General features: G+C 38.9%; 1 protein-coding gene across 3 annotated transcripts in view; it reads right to left on the bottom strand.

The window, feature by feature from the left end:
* MCU (mitochondrial calcium uniporter) overlaps positions 1-17,407 on the bottom strand; it is a 236,815-nt gene that overhangs the window by 94,689 nt on the left and 124,719 nt on the right. Inside the window, exon 1 of one of the 3 annotated variants that reach the window (XM_064269706.1) lies at positions 15,939-16,541. The exons of 1 other annotated variant lie outside the window; for it this stretch is intronic. In XM_064269706.1, the coding sequence (XP_064125776.1) occupies positions 15,939-15,983 (45 nt within the window). In that variant the 5' untranslated portion in view covers positions 15,984-16,541. Of the gene's footprint in view, positions 1-15,938; positions 16,542-17,407 lie in introns of those variants that run through there. One more of the 3 variants, XM_064269705.1, reaches the window with a different exon arrangement.

The raw sequence follows: 17,407 nt of genomic DNA, 5'->3' as shown, positions 1-17,407 counted from the left end.
CCAACGGCACCTCACAACAACAAGGACAACGTTATGCTATTACTCCTTATCCTTTATATAAAGGAGATCCCTTATACAGACTTGTTCGTTTTGTCTGGCTGCCCAGAAGATTCTTTTATATTGAAGTTCAGTAACTTCCCAGGTTATATCTTAGTTTTAACCATTATCTACTAGCTGCTTAAAAGCACATACCAACTGGCTGAAAGGAACGGCTTTCAGTTGCTTAGTGTTGGAAGCCAAAGGAAATTTTCCTTTACTTAAATGAGTACTAAAAGTTCTACTGTATAACCAAATAAGTCTCTTATTTTTTGCTCCTTCGCACACATTTTCCCATGCTGTTTTAAAAGTATTAAATTTAATTTTCATTGAGTTATCTGAAGAAAAAGAATCTGATGAAATGGAAGAATTGCTAATAAGCGCTCCATCATATCACTGGTTCTGAAAAATTAGATGCTGACGCTCCAGTAAAGGCTCACCTCACTGGTTAGACCTTTACAGTAAGATCTAACTTCTAGGGAAATCAGCGTATTGCTGGACGGAATCCGCCTACACGTGGTCTAGATTTCGGATAATGCGGCAAGTTATGCTTTACTGCCTGTATTTGGGGGTTTAGTCTTGTGCCTAGTTTCACTAATGATGGAGTTCTTTTCTACTTTCCTATCTTCTTGTTTTTGATGAGTTTCAGAGGGGGGAGAATAAAAATGCCTTTACTCTGCTACCTTTAACTGGAAGTCTCCTCCCTAAACCTTGTATCTTCAGATGTGCTAATCTTTAAAGTAATAAATAATAACCTTGATAGGTTTTAATACACCAGGGAGTGAAAGACAAAAACTGACATCAGCAGGGTGAAAGAAATGCTTATACGAAGCCTGTGCCAGGAACAACATTTGTTTGGAGATCCGTTTGAGCAGCTGTGCCAAAACAGTTGTATCACTTGGACTAAAAGTCGTTTCAGAATGCTGTATATAAAAGACTTCTGTGGCATGCTCCCATTAGATTTAGGACTATAATTACCTATTTCATCTGACCATAACTAGGGTCCCTTGCCGTGCTCTTCCATTTGACCTAGCCCTCATCCGTTGACTTGCCTGTATAAAATAGCCTTTCCTTTTCTATCTCCTGCCGCTCTAGTCCAAATATCTCCTCCAATTTTAAGTAGGCTAGATTAGTGATTTTTAAGGTTTAAAATTCTTTTGGTCTAAGTATTAAAATATCATGCTGTTACAATACACATTGTGCTGTCTGAAGCTAATTTATATCTTTAAAACAGCATACCAATGATCGTGAAGATGGCACAGGACTGGGCATCGTTTCGTTCTCTTCTACAAAAGGTTGCCATGAGCCAGAGCTAACTTGACAGCAACTAACGACAACAACGTATAGACTAGAAACCTAGTCACCAGATTTGTTATTTCTGTATAGTTTTAAAATTGATTACAGTAATCATGTATCAGTAATCACATAATCAGAAAAATATTTCAGAACTATGCTATCCACGGTGCAGATGTCAAAAGGGATACTATTCAAATTAATAAAATCTCTTACACTTCTTTCCAAGTTTTGCCTGATTTTTCATCTCCTTCTATAATTTTTTTCCCCCTATAATTAGAGGTTTGCCGTCTTTAGGGCTGTTTACAGCTCAGGACCTTACATCACATTACTGGCTGATACCTTCACTCATAAAGAGACACTGTCTCTAAATGCTGGCTTTCAAGTAGGATGGTCAGCTGCTGCTCACTAGCAGTCCACGGCTGGCCGTATCATTTGAATTTATGTTTCGGTAGGTTCTACGCACCTTGCTAGAAGCCATCTCATGTCAGGCTCCTACTGGGAATCTATTCGGACTCCTGTCATCAGTCATCCTCAGTATATAAAATATCCAGAATGTTGGGTTAGAATACTGGACTGGGAAGTAGACAGTGTTCCAAATGCTGGCAGCAGTGAGCCCATCATACCGTTCAGTGTTTAGTGCGGCTTAGAAATGACACTGAGGAAAATGATCCAGGAATCAGATGTGACAGTTGAAGTGCATCTTGAGTCTCCGGCCACAGAGATGACTAAACTGTTATGCTGCCGAGCCAGATCCTGAGTTTACTCCAGGACTGCATGCCCCTCTCTACCCCCTTCCTACAGGACACTAATAAACAGACAACAAAAAACCTGAGCATTTGAGAAAACATTACACAAAGCAATAATGGGAAGAAAACCTACTTCTTTATATTGCTTTCCAACAATCTGTTTCAAAAGCCTATAAATTGCAACGACAGAAGTTTATGTATTGTCAGGAAACAATCCCTCATTCCAAATGCTATTTTAAAGCATTTATGTAATAATGAACACTAAAAATTACTCACTAGAGACCATCCCTGAAGTTCCTCTGCCCCTTTGCACGCTGTATCCAACCTCTAAATTTCTTTATAGAATTCTATTTCCTCTGGTCACTGGATCAGAGGTCTCTTCTTCATTTTATTCTGTCTCTTGCTCTGCCCACTGTCTCCACTTCATGTCGATAAGGAAGTATAAGAAATCTTGAAATTACAAATTAAAAGCATTATACTTTTCATGTTAAAAAAAATTATAAACATTGAAAAATGAATACATGAGTGATACTGTTTCCTAAAATATGTTAGATACAGGAAGCTGCCTTTTAGTGGATTTAGTACATAAATGACCAGAAACAGAGGCCTGGCTGCTGAGTTAAATTTATTTTTTTCCTGGAAAGTGAGAAAGGCACAAGGGAAATGTTTTAGGTTACATCTGTGATATGGGACCATCTCAGACATCATTTAGAATTCCGTAGGTACCAAAATAAGATTGAAAAAGCCAATATGGTCTTTTGGAAAAAAATTTCAAAAAATGTTTTTATTATCTTGAAAAATTAGCACTTGTCTTCAGAGGTAAGTTAGTTAATATGAAATTTATTTTTAAGAAATTTAAAACATTTCCATTACTTGGTCTCTGAAGACAGAGCTAGCAGGAAATCATTAAACTATAAGCTCAAAGACAACTTATCTCCTTCCCCTCAAACTAAACTGAGTTTAAAAGATTCCTTTCCTCCTGCTCTGCAATTCTAATTGCATTGGATGAAAGAAAAGCTAACAGGCATTGGGCAGCTGCCTAGTCAAGAACAGAAAATCCAATTGTAAGAATAATCTGAATGAGTCTCACTGATCTTACAGTAAAATCTTATTAACCAGCTTAGCAAAGGACCAAGTCTTTACTGGTTACATTGGATCTCTCCTTATCAAGTATACTATAACAAGCACATGAAAATGCTTATCTTGTGAAAATGCCAACTCAGTTTAACAAAGTAGACAAATTAACACATCAACAAGACTCACCGAATTTTGGCTCACTGATGCTAGAATGCAAGTTTATTTGAACTTCAATAACCTTTTTCTCAAAACAATAACAACTACCACGACCACCACAACAAAATCACAGCCAAAAAAACATAACCCTGAAAAGGCAGTCTGGACTTAAATCTTATCATCAGTTATTTTAAAGCCTATCTTTCCTATATTATAAATTATGCAATTTAAAGAAACTGGCACAGAAAGATATGAGTTTAAACTATTTTGGTTCAAAGTGTGACTACAAGGTATAAACTAATGAAGCTTTACTGAAAGCATGTGATGAACTGCCCTGAGGTTTCTTACTGGGTACAACCAATCTAACTGCTTGATAGATATCCGTACCAGATATACCTCCAGTTCCTTGAACTCAGTATGTTCCCAAACCTGCTCCACTCCTGTATGTCCTATTTTGATTAATTCTAACTCCAACCATTTGGTCAGTCCCTCAGGCTTTAAGCCTTACAGTCATCTTAGAGTCTTCACTTCCTACTCTAATTCCAATCTCTCCCCATATTTTACCAATTCCACTGCCACCCTTTTAGTTCATTTCTACTTTTTTTTTTCTGCCGACACTGGCATAATTCAGTAGTTGAAAGTACAGGCCCTAAAGTTACAACAGGACTTGAATCCCTCCTTCCCCACTTACTTTGTGACTTTGAGCAAGTTCTTTAACTCCTTTAAGCCTTAGTTTCTGCATCTATAAACCCAGATGCCATGAGGTGTCAAAGGGCTAATGCACATAAAGCATTGAGCCTGGTGCCCCGCACAGAGCTGATACTCAAAAAGCATTTGGTATTGTTATTACTGGAGTTCTGGTGGCACAGTGGTTAAAGCACTCATCTGCTAATGGAAAGGCTGATGGTTTGAATCCTCCAGCTGCTCAGCAGGAGAAAGATGTGGCAGTCTGCCTCCATAGAGATTACAGCCTTGGAAACCCTAAGGGCCAGTTCTACTCTGTTCTATAGGTCACTACGACTACAATGTCCTCCAAGCTCTTGTCTTTAAAATATGTCCATCACAGTATACCAGTCACTCTCCTAAATACTGAATGGATCATATCATCCTCTCTTTAAAACTCTTTCAGTGGCTCCTCACTGCTTAAAGGATAAAGCCAAAGCTCCCTAGCATGATTTTCAAGAACTTGCTTAAAAAAAAAAAAAATTTTTTTTTTTTGCCTCTTCCTTAAGCTTCTGAAAGTACACCTTCCTTCTAAAACATGATCTTAAAAATGTGAACTATTAAGTCTTATTTCCTTCATCTAACAGTTATCTATCTCATGAAAATGAAGAATTCACCTGAAAATTTAATAAAAATTAGTGTTTCAGACACCCATGAATTCCTGTCTCATAAGAGGAATTTCTATAGTGGATACACTTAATTTCAGGGCAAACATTTACTTGAATTTTTTCTTGTTTGGTTGGTAATGATCTCTGCATTAGAAGCCAAAGACAAGAGATGGTGGCAGAGTTTCAAAGATATCAGGTGGGAAAAAGGTAAGCCAACTGCTGAATATAATAATGACAAAAGAAGCATAATATCCATTAGCGGTAATAATATGGTATTGTAAAACGTGATTATTCTTCAAATTTTATTCTTTTCCTAAGTATTCCTTACAGAAATCATCTCTTACCAAGTAAGTTTGTCAATACGTTTAAAAAATTTCCTATTTCGTGTTGCTTATTAATTAGATTGCATCTAAGTGACCATTTCCATTTGGAAAAGTAATTAGATGTTTAAGTAAGTAAACAGAATCTGGACAGAAATCAATGATTCTCCTTTTAAGATTTTTCTACTCCATTAGTTTATCCTATTAATAACCAACAAATAACGTGTTATCAGAACGCTATTTTATGAATAATACATGTTTCTGAGTAAGAAAAGAGAAAAGGTCCTCAGCTCTCTATCTTCTGTTGATCACCCCTTAGGCCAATCAGTCAGTACGTAACTAAAATGTCTAATATTAGGTCTGTTCTCTGAGCAAAAGCTTCCGTGTTCATGTGTGCATGGGGGAAGCTGGGACAGAGGATATAAAAACATGGAAAGCAGTAAAAAGAGGCAGAAAATCAATCTATTAGATTCAGTGTTCCAATAAACAGTTTAGAATCGAGTTACCTGGGAGCTAAAATGTGGGCTTTGATTATATCATGACGACTAGCCTCCTTTTCTAATAAAAATGACAAAAAATAAAAATTAAAAAAAACCTCATTGAACTTGAGCAAAATTCATTCTTTTTTTTTGGTTTAGACTATATAAAAAGCTGGCAGTTTGGAGGGGAAACACCTTAGTGATTTTTTTTTTTCCCAAAGATTTCAAAGCAAGCATATTTGGCACAATGGAAAGTCACTAAATTATTGTTAACGTTAGGTAATACACCCTCAAAATTCTCATTTAGGTTACAGCTCAACTGAGTATATTTAGGAGGGTGACTAGTGCACCATGATTAAAAGTACAAAAGACTACAGTAACAACAGCAAATAACAACAGCAAACTGACAATATTGTTAATGAAGAATTATTAAATTACTATTGAAGTTTCTTCTCTCCTTGCCCTATAGATGATGACTCACAGGTGGTATTTATTTGTGGCCAAAGTCAAGTTTTTAAACTCACCTAGATCTCCAAATGGAAACCCTGGTGGCGTAGTGGTTAAGAGCTACAGCAGCTAACCAAAAGGTCAATGGTTTGAATTCATCAGGCACTCCTCAGAAACTCTACAGGGCAGTTCTACTCCGTCCTATAGGGTTGCTATGAATTGGAACTGACTCAAAGGCAACGGGTTTAGTTTTTGGTTAGATCTCCAAATAAAGAGCCCTGGTGGAGCAATGGTTAAGTGCTTAGCTGTCAACCAAAAGGTTGGCATTCCAACCCACCCATGGGCTCCTTGGAAGAAAAGACCTGGTGATCTGCTCCCATAAAGATTTACTACCTTAGAAACCCTCTGGAGCAGTTCTACTCTCTCCTAAAGGGTCATTATGAGTCAGAATCGACTCAACGGCACACAACAACAACAGGTCGCCAAATAATAAGTGAAAATGCTATTCCTATATGTGGAAAGCAATAAAATAATTGTTTGTCAAAGACTTATTGCTGTTGTCAGATGCTGTTGAGTTGGTTCCATCTCAGAGCAACCCTGTGTACAACAAAAGGAAATACCGTCTGGTCCTGTGCCATCCTCACACAATCATTGCTGTGTTTGAGTCCACTGTTGGAGCCACTGTGTCAATCCATCTCGTTGAGGGTCTTCCTCTTTTTCGCTGACCCTCTACTTTCCCAAGCATGATGTCCTTCTCCAGAGACTTGTCCCTCCTGATAACATGTCCAAAGTATGTTAGACAAAGTCTCGCCATCTTCACTTCCAAGGGTACTGTGGCTGTATTTCTTCCAAGACAGATATGTCTGTTCTTCTGGCCAAAAACCAAGAAAACCAAACCCACTGCCATTGGGTCAATTCCGACTCATAGCGACCCCATAGAGCTTCCAAGGAGTGCCTGGCGGATTCAAACTGCTGACCTCTTGGTTAGCACCTGTAGTGCTTAACCACTGCCAGGGTTCTTCCGGCAGTCTGTGGTATTTTCAATATTCTTCACCAATTCAAAGACATTGATTCCTCTTTAGTTTTCTTTATTCACTGTCCAGCTTTCAAAGACTTAAGAGTCAAAGACTTAAGAGCCACATTTACTATCAAATGTCACCCTTTAGAGCTGTGCTATACAGTACAGCAGCCACCAGCCACAGGTGATTACCAAGCATTTAACATGTGGCTAGTTTGAATTGTAAATGTAAAATATACACCAGATTTAGATGACAATATGGAAAATAATGTAAAATCTCAGTTGTTATATAAATTTCATTTTGGAAGGATATTTTGGATAAAAAAAAAACTAAAAAATTAGTTTTTTTTAATTTTTTTATTTTGGATATATTAAGTTAAATAAAACATTATTGAAACTAATGTAACTTGTTTCTTTTAAAAAAAACTTTTAAATTCAAAAGAATCTGAGGAATGGTAATCAGTGCTATCTTCATATTCCAATTGGCCATTTACAAATATACTTGCTAATACATGAATACGATTGTAATGCATCTTTTTTTTTTTCATTTTTGATGGGAATTATATATATATATATTTTTTGTATACAAAGCAGAATTTATCAAAATTCCAGTTTGTAGTAATACGACAAACAGCAGTAATACTACAAACAGTGAATACATCTATGAGTGAATTTGCTCATTTTTTGTAAATTATCCATAATAAGGAAGCCCTGGTGGCGTGGAGGTTAAGAGCCATGTCTCCTAGCCAAAAGGTCCGCAGTTCGAATCAACCAGGTGCTCCTTGGAAACTCGATGAGGCAGCTCTACCCTGTCCTATATGGTTGCTATGAGTCATCCTAGAGAAGAGACAGAAAATTATTTTAGAAAGTAGTTATCATATAAAGAAGTGATCAGAGTACGAAGTCAAAAAATGGAGGAAAAAAAAGTATCATAGAGGTCGTTAGGGAGTTAATTAATAAAAATGCTTTGTTATTCTTCTGGATTATGTGGTGCGAGGTATCTAATATCTGTTGGCTTTAAAAACACGTAAATTGTTGGAGCTCTTTTCCCATTTTAAATAAGTATTTGGTTACCTCCCTTTTACAGAAGCTGACAGATTAAAAGAGGATACAGTGTGGTCCTTGTTTGAACAATGATTCAAACAAACAGTAAAAAAAAAAAAAAAAAAATTTACAGGACAATCAGGAAAATCTGAGCAAGTACTAAATATTTTATGATAGTAAGGGAACGCTGTTAGTATTTTTAGATGTGAAGATGGTATCACGGCTATTCATACTTGTCAGAGAAATATACTAAAGTATTTATGGAAAAATGATACAATGAATGATTTGCTTTAAAATAATCCAGTGTTTGTGTGTGCGTGCATGCGCGCATGCACGCGCAGGTACGTGGGTGGGGTAAAGATGAAATAAGACTGGCCATGTGTTAATAACTGATGAAGCCAAGTCATGGGTATATGGGGTACATTATATTAATTCTTTCAACTTCCATAAATATTTTGAAAGTTTTGTAATAAAACATTAATAGGAATATAAAATGGAAGTTTAAAATTATTTATTATTTTTTTTAAAAAAGGGGGATAGAAATGGAATCGATTTTAGGATTCTCCAAGAAAAGCCTTCAAAGACAAGCTTTTATTCCCAGATTTTTCAACTTGCATGATAAATTAACAGCAGAGGATGCTACTACAGACCAAATCAAACAAGTCAGACTTAGGAGTTTGAAAATTTTCCTTTGTGGTATTTGTTAACTCTTTCCACTGTGTATTAGTAAATAAAAGTTCTGCAGCTTCCTGAGGTTCACTAAGTCTATATCACAACTGATTGCAGAAGCTAGGAAAAATGAGTGCCAACTGAACAAAGAAAGGAAAAATAAAAGAACTGCTGCTGTTTTGGAGAAGAAATCGTTTCTAAAACAAACACATCAACAGGGAAAAAAATCACAAACCATCTACTCTATGAGCTGTATTCTCCTACACAATAATATAAGCCAAGATAGATTACTCAGATGGAAAAAACCCACTAATCCTGTTCTTGAAAATAATTCCACTTTACGCCTATCCTCTCTTACCAAAAAAATTTCTGGCAAGGGGGAAAAAAGAGCATTATTCTAAGAGAAATACAGAAATAATGAGTTATGAATAATACAAGTGAAAGAAGATACAATTCTTTTGGTACGCGATCTGACGGTTAGGCAGGGAATGAAACCATTGTTGATTAAGCAGTCGTGAAAAGCTATCCAGTGTGATTACTGAGGAGTTATAAATATTTCAAAGTAAGTTTGAGTGATGTTTTTACAGAACGTTTAACGGAGCTACCAGATTGCTTTTCACAGGCATTTGGAGAATACGGAGAAATGTGTAAACAAAAATTGTTTTAATATTCAAGTAAAAGCATAGAAGACAAAACAGAAGGGGAAGCTTTCAGGATTACGTGCAGGAATCAATGTTCTATTTGCTATTTGCAAAGGCTGAATATTTTGAGGAGATATACATACACGTTGAATGTATTTGAGGACAGGCTCAAAGAGTTGTGGCTATCCAACAGCCTAGATCAGGTAAGTTCTTTACCTTCATCAAAATTTTCCTTTTTACTGCATCTAATGAAATCACAAATCCACAGGTTTCGTTCAGGTTTTTGCCAGTTTCACTGATGGGCTCTTACGACATAATTCAAAAGCCGTTGCCAGAGTTCTTCGCTTTCAGCCACTCATAAACCTTTTTTTCTTTTTAAGAAAACTCAAAACAGGGATGCTTTATATTTCAATTAAGTATGATTTTTTTTCTTTTATTGTGTTTTAAGTGAAAGTTTACAAATCAAGTCAGTCTCTCATACAAAAATTTATATACAGCTTGCTATGTATTCCTAGGTGCTCTCCCCCTAATGACACAGCACACTCCTTCTCTCCACCCTGTATTCCCCTTGTCCATTCAGCCAACTCCTGTCCACCTCTGCCTTCTCATCTCACCTCCAGACAGGAGCTGCCAATATAGTCTCATGTGTCTGCTTGAGCCAAGAAGCTCACTCCTCACCAGTATCGTTTTCTGTCTTATAGTCTAGTCCGAGCCCTGTCTAAAGAGATGGCTTTGGGAATGGTTCCAGTCTTGGGCTAACAGAAAGTCTGGGGACCATGACCTCCAGGGTCCTTCTAGTCTCAGTCAGACCATTAAGTCTGGTCTTTTGAAGAGAATTTGAGGTCTGCATCCCACTGTTCTCCTGCTCCATCAGGGATTCTCTGTTGTGTTCCCTGTCAGGGCAGTCACTGGTTGCAGCCAGGGACCATCTAGCTCTTCTGGTCCCAGGCTGATGTAGTCTCTGGTTTATGTGGCCCTTTCTGTCTCTTGGGCACATAATTACCTTGTGTCCTTGGTGTTCTTCATGCTCCTTTGCTCCACGTGGGTTGAGACCAATTGATGCATCTTAGATGGCTGCTTGCTAGTGTTTAAGACCCCAGATGCCACTCACCAAAGTGAGATGCAGAATGTTTTCTTAATACATTGTCTTATGCCAATTGACCTAGATGTCCCCTGAAACCATGGTCCCCAGACCCCTACCCCTGCTACGTTGGCCTTTGAAGCATTCAGTTTATTCAGCAAACTTCTTTGCTTTTGGTTTAGTCCAGTTGTGCTGACTTCTCCTGTACTGTTGTCTTTCCCTTCACTTAAAATAATACTTCTCCACTATCTAGTCAATACCCCTCCCTCTCTCCCCGCTCTCGTAACCATCAAAGAATATTTTCTTCTCTGTTTAAACTATTTCTTGAGTTCTTATAATAGTGGTCTCATACAATATTTGTCCTTTTGCAACTGACTAATTTCACTCAGCATAATGCCTCCTAGATTCCTCCATGTTATGAGATGTTTCACGGATTCATCATTGTTCTTTACCGTTGCATAGTATTCCACTGTGTGAAGAGACCATAATTTATTTATCCAATCATCTGTTGATGGGCACCTTGGTTGCGTCCATCTTTTTGCTATTGTAAACAGTGCTGCAATGAACACAGGTGTGCATATATCTGTTCATGTAAAGGCTCTTAACAAAATTATTTTTAATGGAAATGGGGCTAACATAATTTCTTGGTCTTGTTTTGTTTGTTTTTTATTCACTCATTCAGTATCAGATGTTTATCATATGCCAAGCCATACATTACATACTAATAATGGTTGTGCCCTTAAGGGTCCCATACTGTAGTAGGAGAAATAGTCTTACAGAAATAGCTATAGACCTGTGAGGTAAGTGCTGTTAGAGTGTGGGCGAGTGTGGTAGGTCCCCAAGGCAAGAGTCTGCAGCAGCTGGAGAAGGCTTAAGAGGGGAGGTGACACTTGAGCAGAGTATCAAAGAAAGAGCAAGAGTTTGAGCCAGGCTGGTGAAGGGGGAGTGGGCATTCTGGGTAGAGGAAATGGTACCAGCAGGGTGTGGAGGTGTTCTAGTCTCCTGAGATCAGGGGAGAGTGAGGAGTTTGTTAAGATTTGAGCCTAAAAGTGGATGGGGTAGGGAGAGGTAGGAGTTAACAGCAAAAAGATAAACGGTATCCAGGCTGTAAAAGGTCTTGTGAGGGTTAAAGATTTTAAACATACCGGACAGATGGTAATGAACTAGCAAAGACTTTAGGCAAAGGTCTTAAACGTGGTGTGATGAAAGGGATTGTGATGAAGGGGCCCTGGTGGTGCAGTAGAAAATGGTATTGGCAAAGAAAACTGAATATACCATGAACAGCTACAAGAATGAACAAATGTGTCTTAGGATTAACCACCAGAAAGCTCCTTAGAAAAGAGGATGGCAAGACTTCATCTCATGTACTTTGCACATATTATCAGGAGGGGTCCCTGGAGAAGGACATCATGCTTGGTAGAGGGTCAGTGAACAAGAAGACGACCCTCAACGAGATGGACTGACACACTGGCTGCCAACAATGGGCTCAAACGCAGCAGCGATTGTGATGATGGTGCAGGACCGAACACTGTTTTGTTTGGAACCAACTCAACAGCATCTAACAACAATGGTTTGCAGTCCCTACACGACATTACCCCCACGTGTCTGTCAGTTGTCGTACTGTGGGGGCCTGTGTGTTGCTGTGATGCTGGAAGCTATGCCACCAGTATTCAGATATCAGCGATGTCACCCATGGAGGACAGGTTTCAGCTGAGCTTCTAGACTAAGACAGACTAGGAAGAAGGACCCGGCAGTCTACTTCTGAAAAGCATTAGCAAGTGAAAACCTTATAAATAGCAGCAGAACACTGTCTGATATAGTGCTGGAAGATTAGCCCCCCAGGTTGGAAGGCACTCAAAAAATGACTGGGGAAGAGCTGCCTCCTCAAAGTAGAGTCGACCTTACTGACGTGGATGGAGTAAAGCTTCCGGGACCTTCATTTGCTGATGTGCCACTACTCAAAATGAAAAGAAATAGCTGCACCATCCATTAATAATCAGAACCTGGAATGTACAAAGTATGAATCTAGGAAAATTGGAAATCATCAAAAATGAAGTGGAATGCATAAACATCAATATCCTAGGCATTAGTGAACTGAAATGGACTGGTATTGGTCATTTTGAATCAGACAATCATATAGTCTACTATGCTGAGAATGACAACTTGAAGAGGAATGGTGTTGCATTCATCGTCAAAAAGAACGTTTCAAAATCTATCCTGAAGTACAACGCTGTCAGTGATAGGACAATATCCATACACCTACAAGGAAGACCAGTTAATACGACTGTTATTCAAACTTACGCACCAACCACTAGGGCCAAAGATGAAGAAATAGAAGATTTTGATCAGCTGCTACAGTCTGAAATTGATCGAACATGCAATCAAGATGCATTGATAATTACTGGCGATTGGAATGCAAAAGTTGGAAACAAAGACGAAGGATCAGTAATTGGAAAATACGGCCATGGTGATAGAAACAATGTAGGAGATCAAATGATAGAATTTTGCAAGACCAACAACTTCTTCATTGCAAATACCTTCTTTCACCAACATAAACAGCGACTATACACATGGACCTCACCAGATGGAACACACAGAAATCAAATTGACTACATCTGTGGAAAGAGACGATGGAAAAGCTCAGTATCAGTCAGAATAAGGCCAGGGGCCGACTGTGGAACAGACCATCAATTGCTCATACGCAAGTTCAAGCTGAAAATGAAGAAAATCAGAGGAAGTCCACGAGAGCCAAAATATGACCTTGAGTATATCCCACCTAAATTTGGAGACCATCTCAAGAACAGATTTGACGCATTGAACACCAGTGACCGCAGACCAGACGAGTTGTGGAATGACATCGAGGACATCATCCAGGAAGAAAGCAAGAGTTCACCGAAAAGACGGGAAAGAAAGAAAAGACCAAGATGGATGTCAGAGGAGACTCTGAAACCTGCTCTTGAGCGTCGAGCAGCTAAAGCAAAAGGAAGAATTGATGAAGTAAAAGAACTGAACAGAAGATGTCAAAGGGCCTCTCGAGAAGACAAAGTATTAAAATGACACGTGCAAAGAGCTGGAGATGGAAAACCAAAAGAGAAGAACACGCTCAGTGTTTCTCAAGGTGAAAGAACTGAAGAAAAAATTCAAGCCTCGAGTTGCAATAAGGAAGGATTCCATGGGGAAAATATTAAATGATGCAGGAAGCATCAAAAGAAGATGGAAGGAGTAGACAGAGTCATTATACCAGAAAGAATTAGTTGATATTCAACCATTCAAGAGGCAGCATATGATCAGGAACCGATGGTACTGAAGGAAGAAGTCCAAGCTGCTCTGAAGGCACTGGCGAAAAACAAGGCTCCAGGAATTGATGGAATATCAATTGAGATGTTTCAACAAACAGATGCAGCACTGGAGGTGCTCACTCGTCTATGCCAAGAAATATGGAAGACAGCTTCCTGGCCCACTGACTGGAAGAGATCCATATTTATGCCTATTCCCAAGAAAGGTGATCCAATCGAATGTGGACATTATAGAACAATATCATTAATATCACACACAAGTAAAATTTTGCTGAAGATCATTCAAAAATGGCTGCAGCAGTATATCGACAGGGAACTGCCAGAAATTCAGGCTGGTTTCAGAAGAGGAGGTGGAACCAGGGATATCATTGCTGATGTCAGATGGATCCTGGCTGGAAGCAGAGAATACCAGAAGGATGTTTACCTGTGTTTTATTGACTATACAAAGGCATTCGACTGTGTGGATCATAACAAACTATGCATAACACTGCGAAGAATGGGAATTCCAGAACACTTAATTGTGCTCACGAGGAACCTTTACATGGATCAAGAGGCAGCTGTTCGGACAGAACAAGGGGATACCGATTGGTTTAAAGTCAGGAAAGGTGTGCGTCAGGGTTGTATTCTTTCACCATACCTATTTAATGTATATGCTGAACAAATATTCCGAGAAGCTGGACTATATGAAGAAGAACGGGGCATCAGGATTGGAGGAAGACTCGTTAACAACCTGCGTTATGCAGATAACACAACTTTGCCTGCTGAAAGTGAAGAGGACTTGAAGCACTTACTAATGAAGATCAAAGACCACAGCCTTCAGTATGGATTACACCTCAACATAAAGAAAACAAAAATCCTCACAACTGGACCAATGAGCAACATCATGATAAACGGAGAAAAGATTGAAGTTGTCAAGGATTTCATTTTACTTGGATCCACAATCAACAGCCATGGAAGCAGCAGTCAAGAAATCAAAAGACGCATTGCCTTGGGCAAATCTGTTGCAAAGGACCTCTTCAAAGTGTTGAAGAGCAAAGATGTCACCCTGAAGACTAAGGTGCGTCTGACCCAAGCCATGGTATTTTCAATCGCATCACATGTATGTGAAAGCTGGACAATGAATAAGGAAGACCGAGTCGACGCCTTGAATTGTGGTGTTGGCGAAGAATATTGAATATATCATGGATTGCCAAAAGAACGAACAAATCTGTCTTGGAAGAAGTGCGGCCAGAATGCTCCTCAAAGGCAAGGATGGTGAGACTGCATCTTACATACTTTGGACATGTTGTCAGGAGGGATCAGTCTCTGGAGAAGGACATCATGCTTGGCAGAGTACAGGGTCAGCGGAAAAGAGGAAGACCCTCAACGAGGTGGATTGACACGTTGGCTGCAACAATGAGCTCAAGCAGAACAACGATTGTGAGGATGGCACAGGACCGGGCAGTGTTTCGTTGTGTCGTGCGTAAGGTCGCTATGAGTCAGAACCAACTTGACAGCACCTAACAACAACAACAACACACGACATTAAGCTCAAATTCAATTTTATACAACTCTGAGGTATGTTAAGAAATAGCCAACCAGAGGCTGACCGATATAGACTAAAATTTGACTTTAAAACATTACATGGTCATTTCATAATACAAAGGATCTCAACTGGCCTAAGACCCATCACTAATTTCAAATTGTTAGGAACAAGGTACGTCAACACAGGGAAAATAGGTCACTACTTATTGCTCAACATTGAGGTGATCATTTCACTTAAAATTTTAATATACTCTTTTCATCCCCACCCTCCCACCTGCTAAGATCATCAAGATTTCATATGAACGGTATGCCTTCTAGGGAGACTCAATCACTCTGAAGAGTATACACTAAGTATATACAAACAGAACAAGGTTTTCAAGATTTTGAGATGCCTCTGAAATATCTGATCTATTTTTGTCAAACCACAATGTATTTCTTTGCTTCTCCTTTCCATGTTATCAAAATAAAAAACACTCGCATCATTTAAAATATATACTTAATTTAAGATCCTAGGAGATTACATTTCCACTGAAGTGCTGTTATTCAGAAAGTACTTCTGCAGTCAAAGCTTTCTAAGCACGGTGGCACACAGCACACCTATTGTTAGGTGCCACTGAGTTGGTTCCAACTCATAGCAACCCCATGCACAGGAGAACAAAACACTGCCCAGTCCTGTACCATCCTCACAGTCTTTCCTATGTTTGAGCCCATTGTTGCAGCCACTGTGTCAATCTGTGTTATTGAGTTTGTTTTTTTTTCACGGACCGTCTACTTTACCAAGCATGATGTCCATCTCCAGGAACTGGCCCCTCCTGATAACATGGCCAAAGTAAACGAGACGAAGTTTTACTATCCTCGCTTCTAAGGAGCATTCTGGCTGTACTTCTTCTAAGACAGATTTGTTTGTTCTCCTGGCAGTCCATGGTATCTTCAATATTCTTCACCAACACCGTAATTCAAATGCATCAATTCTTCTTTGGTCTTTCTGATTCACAGCATGCCTAGTAGCTCTTATTATGCAGCCACAGCCTTCCCTAGATACAGATTATAAATAAACAAGCATCAGGGAATCCCCAGAATACCCAGTATTATTTCACAAAGCAAAAAGAAATGCAATTTAATAGATGGGTATATTTCAACCAGGAGCCCTGGTGGCACAGTAGTTAAGTGCTCAACTGTTAACTGAAAGGTTGGCGGTTTGAACCCACCAGCTGCACTGAGGGAAAAAGATGTGGCAATCTGCTTCTGTAAAGATTTATAGCCTTGGAAACCTTGTGAGGCAGTTCTACTCTCTCCTGCAGGGCCACTACAAGTCGGAATAGACTTGACGGCAATGGATTTTGGTTTTTCAGCTTTTATATTTCAACCCTACGGTTACTACATCTTCATCTCCATTAATATATGAAGTAATAGAATTAAAAAAAAAAAAAAAAAAGCCTACCATAATTGATCTTGCAGTTTTCTTTTTACTACCACAATTTCTAAGAGAAGTGAGTATGATTTACCTTCGCTCTCATTCAGTGAACAATTTTTACATGCTTGTTCAGGCTTTGGGGAGGTATGTAACACATGAACTTCCCATGTAGCTTTCCCCCCACCTCTATTTGGGGAAGAAAGAGGATAGAAAGCCATGAAAGTAGAAAAGGCTAGAATTAAGCCTAAGTCATTTCCTTTCCCTTTCTCTGGAAAAAAGTCACCATTCACTGAACACGGACTCAGGTAATGTCTTCCCTCCCTTCTCCTTTGCTTAACTTTGCAACATGAAAGACTTATACTAGGAATAGTCCAAAATGCTGGTGTCAGGACTCCAATGCTGTAGGTTTACAAAAGACTTAGCGAGTTCAGAATTCACATGTGTCTATCCAGAGTTTAGTCTGTGACAGCACAAGGCACAGAATAGGTTCCCATAATGTCCACTGAATCAAATCACTGTCCAAATCAGAACCAAAGCTAGTAAATCTATTAGAGGTATGTAACCAGAAATAGGTGGTAGACTGTGAATTGGGAAAAGGATCTGACATCCTGTTGAAGACCTCTGACCACACTAGGTGGTTTTGAAATTCCTTTTCCAGTGCTCCAAACAGCACGGTGTGATTTGGGTGGCTTGGCAAAGTCTGAAATGCCTTTAAAAGGAGATAACCTTCATACTACGATTAGAAATATGAATTTAATTTCAAAAGTCCAGGAAAGTAATAAATATTAGCATACTGACAGCTTATCTTTTTCTTGGGTATGGATTTGATGGA

Source organism: Loxodonta africana, chromosome 16 (assembly GCF_030014295.1).
Source record: "Loxodonta africana isolate mLoxAfr1 chromosome 16, mLoxAfr1.hap2, whole genome shotgun sequence".
In the NCBI taxonomy this organism is placed as follows: domain Eukaryota; kingdom Metazoa; phylum Chordata; class Mammalia; order Proboscidea; family Elephantidae; genus Loxodonta; species Loxodonta africana.
This window is presented reverse-complemented; position numbering and strand designations above follow the sequence as displayed.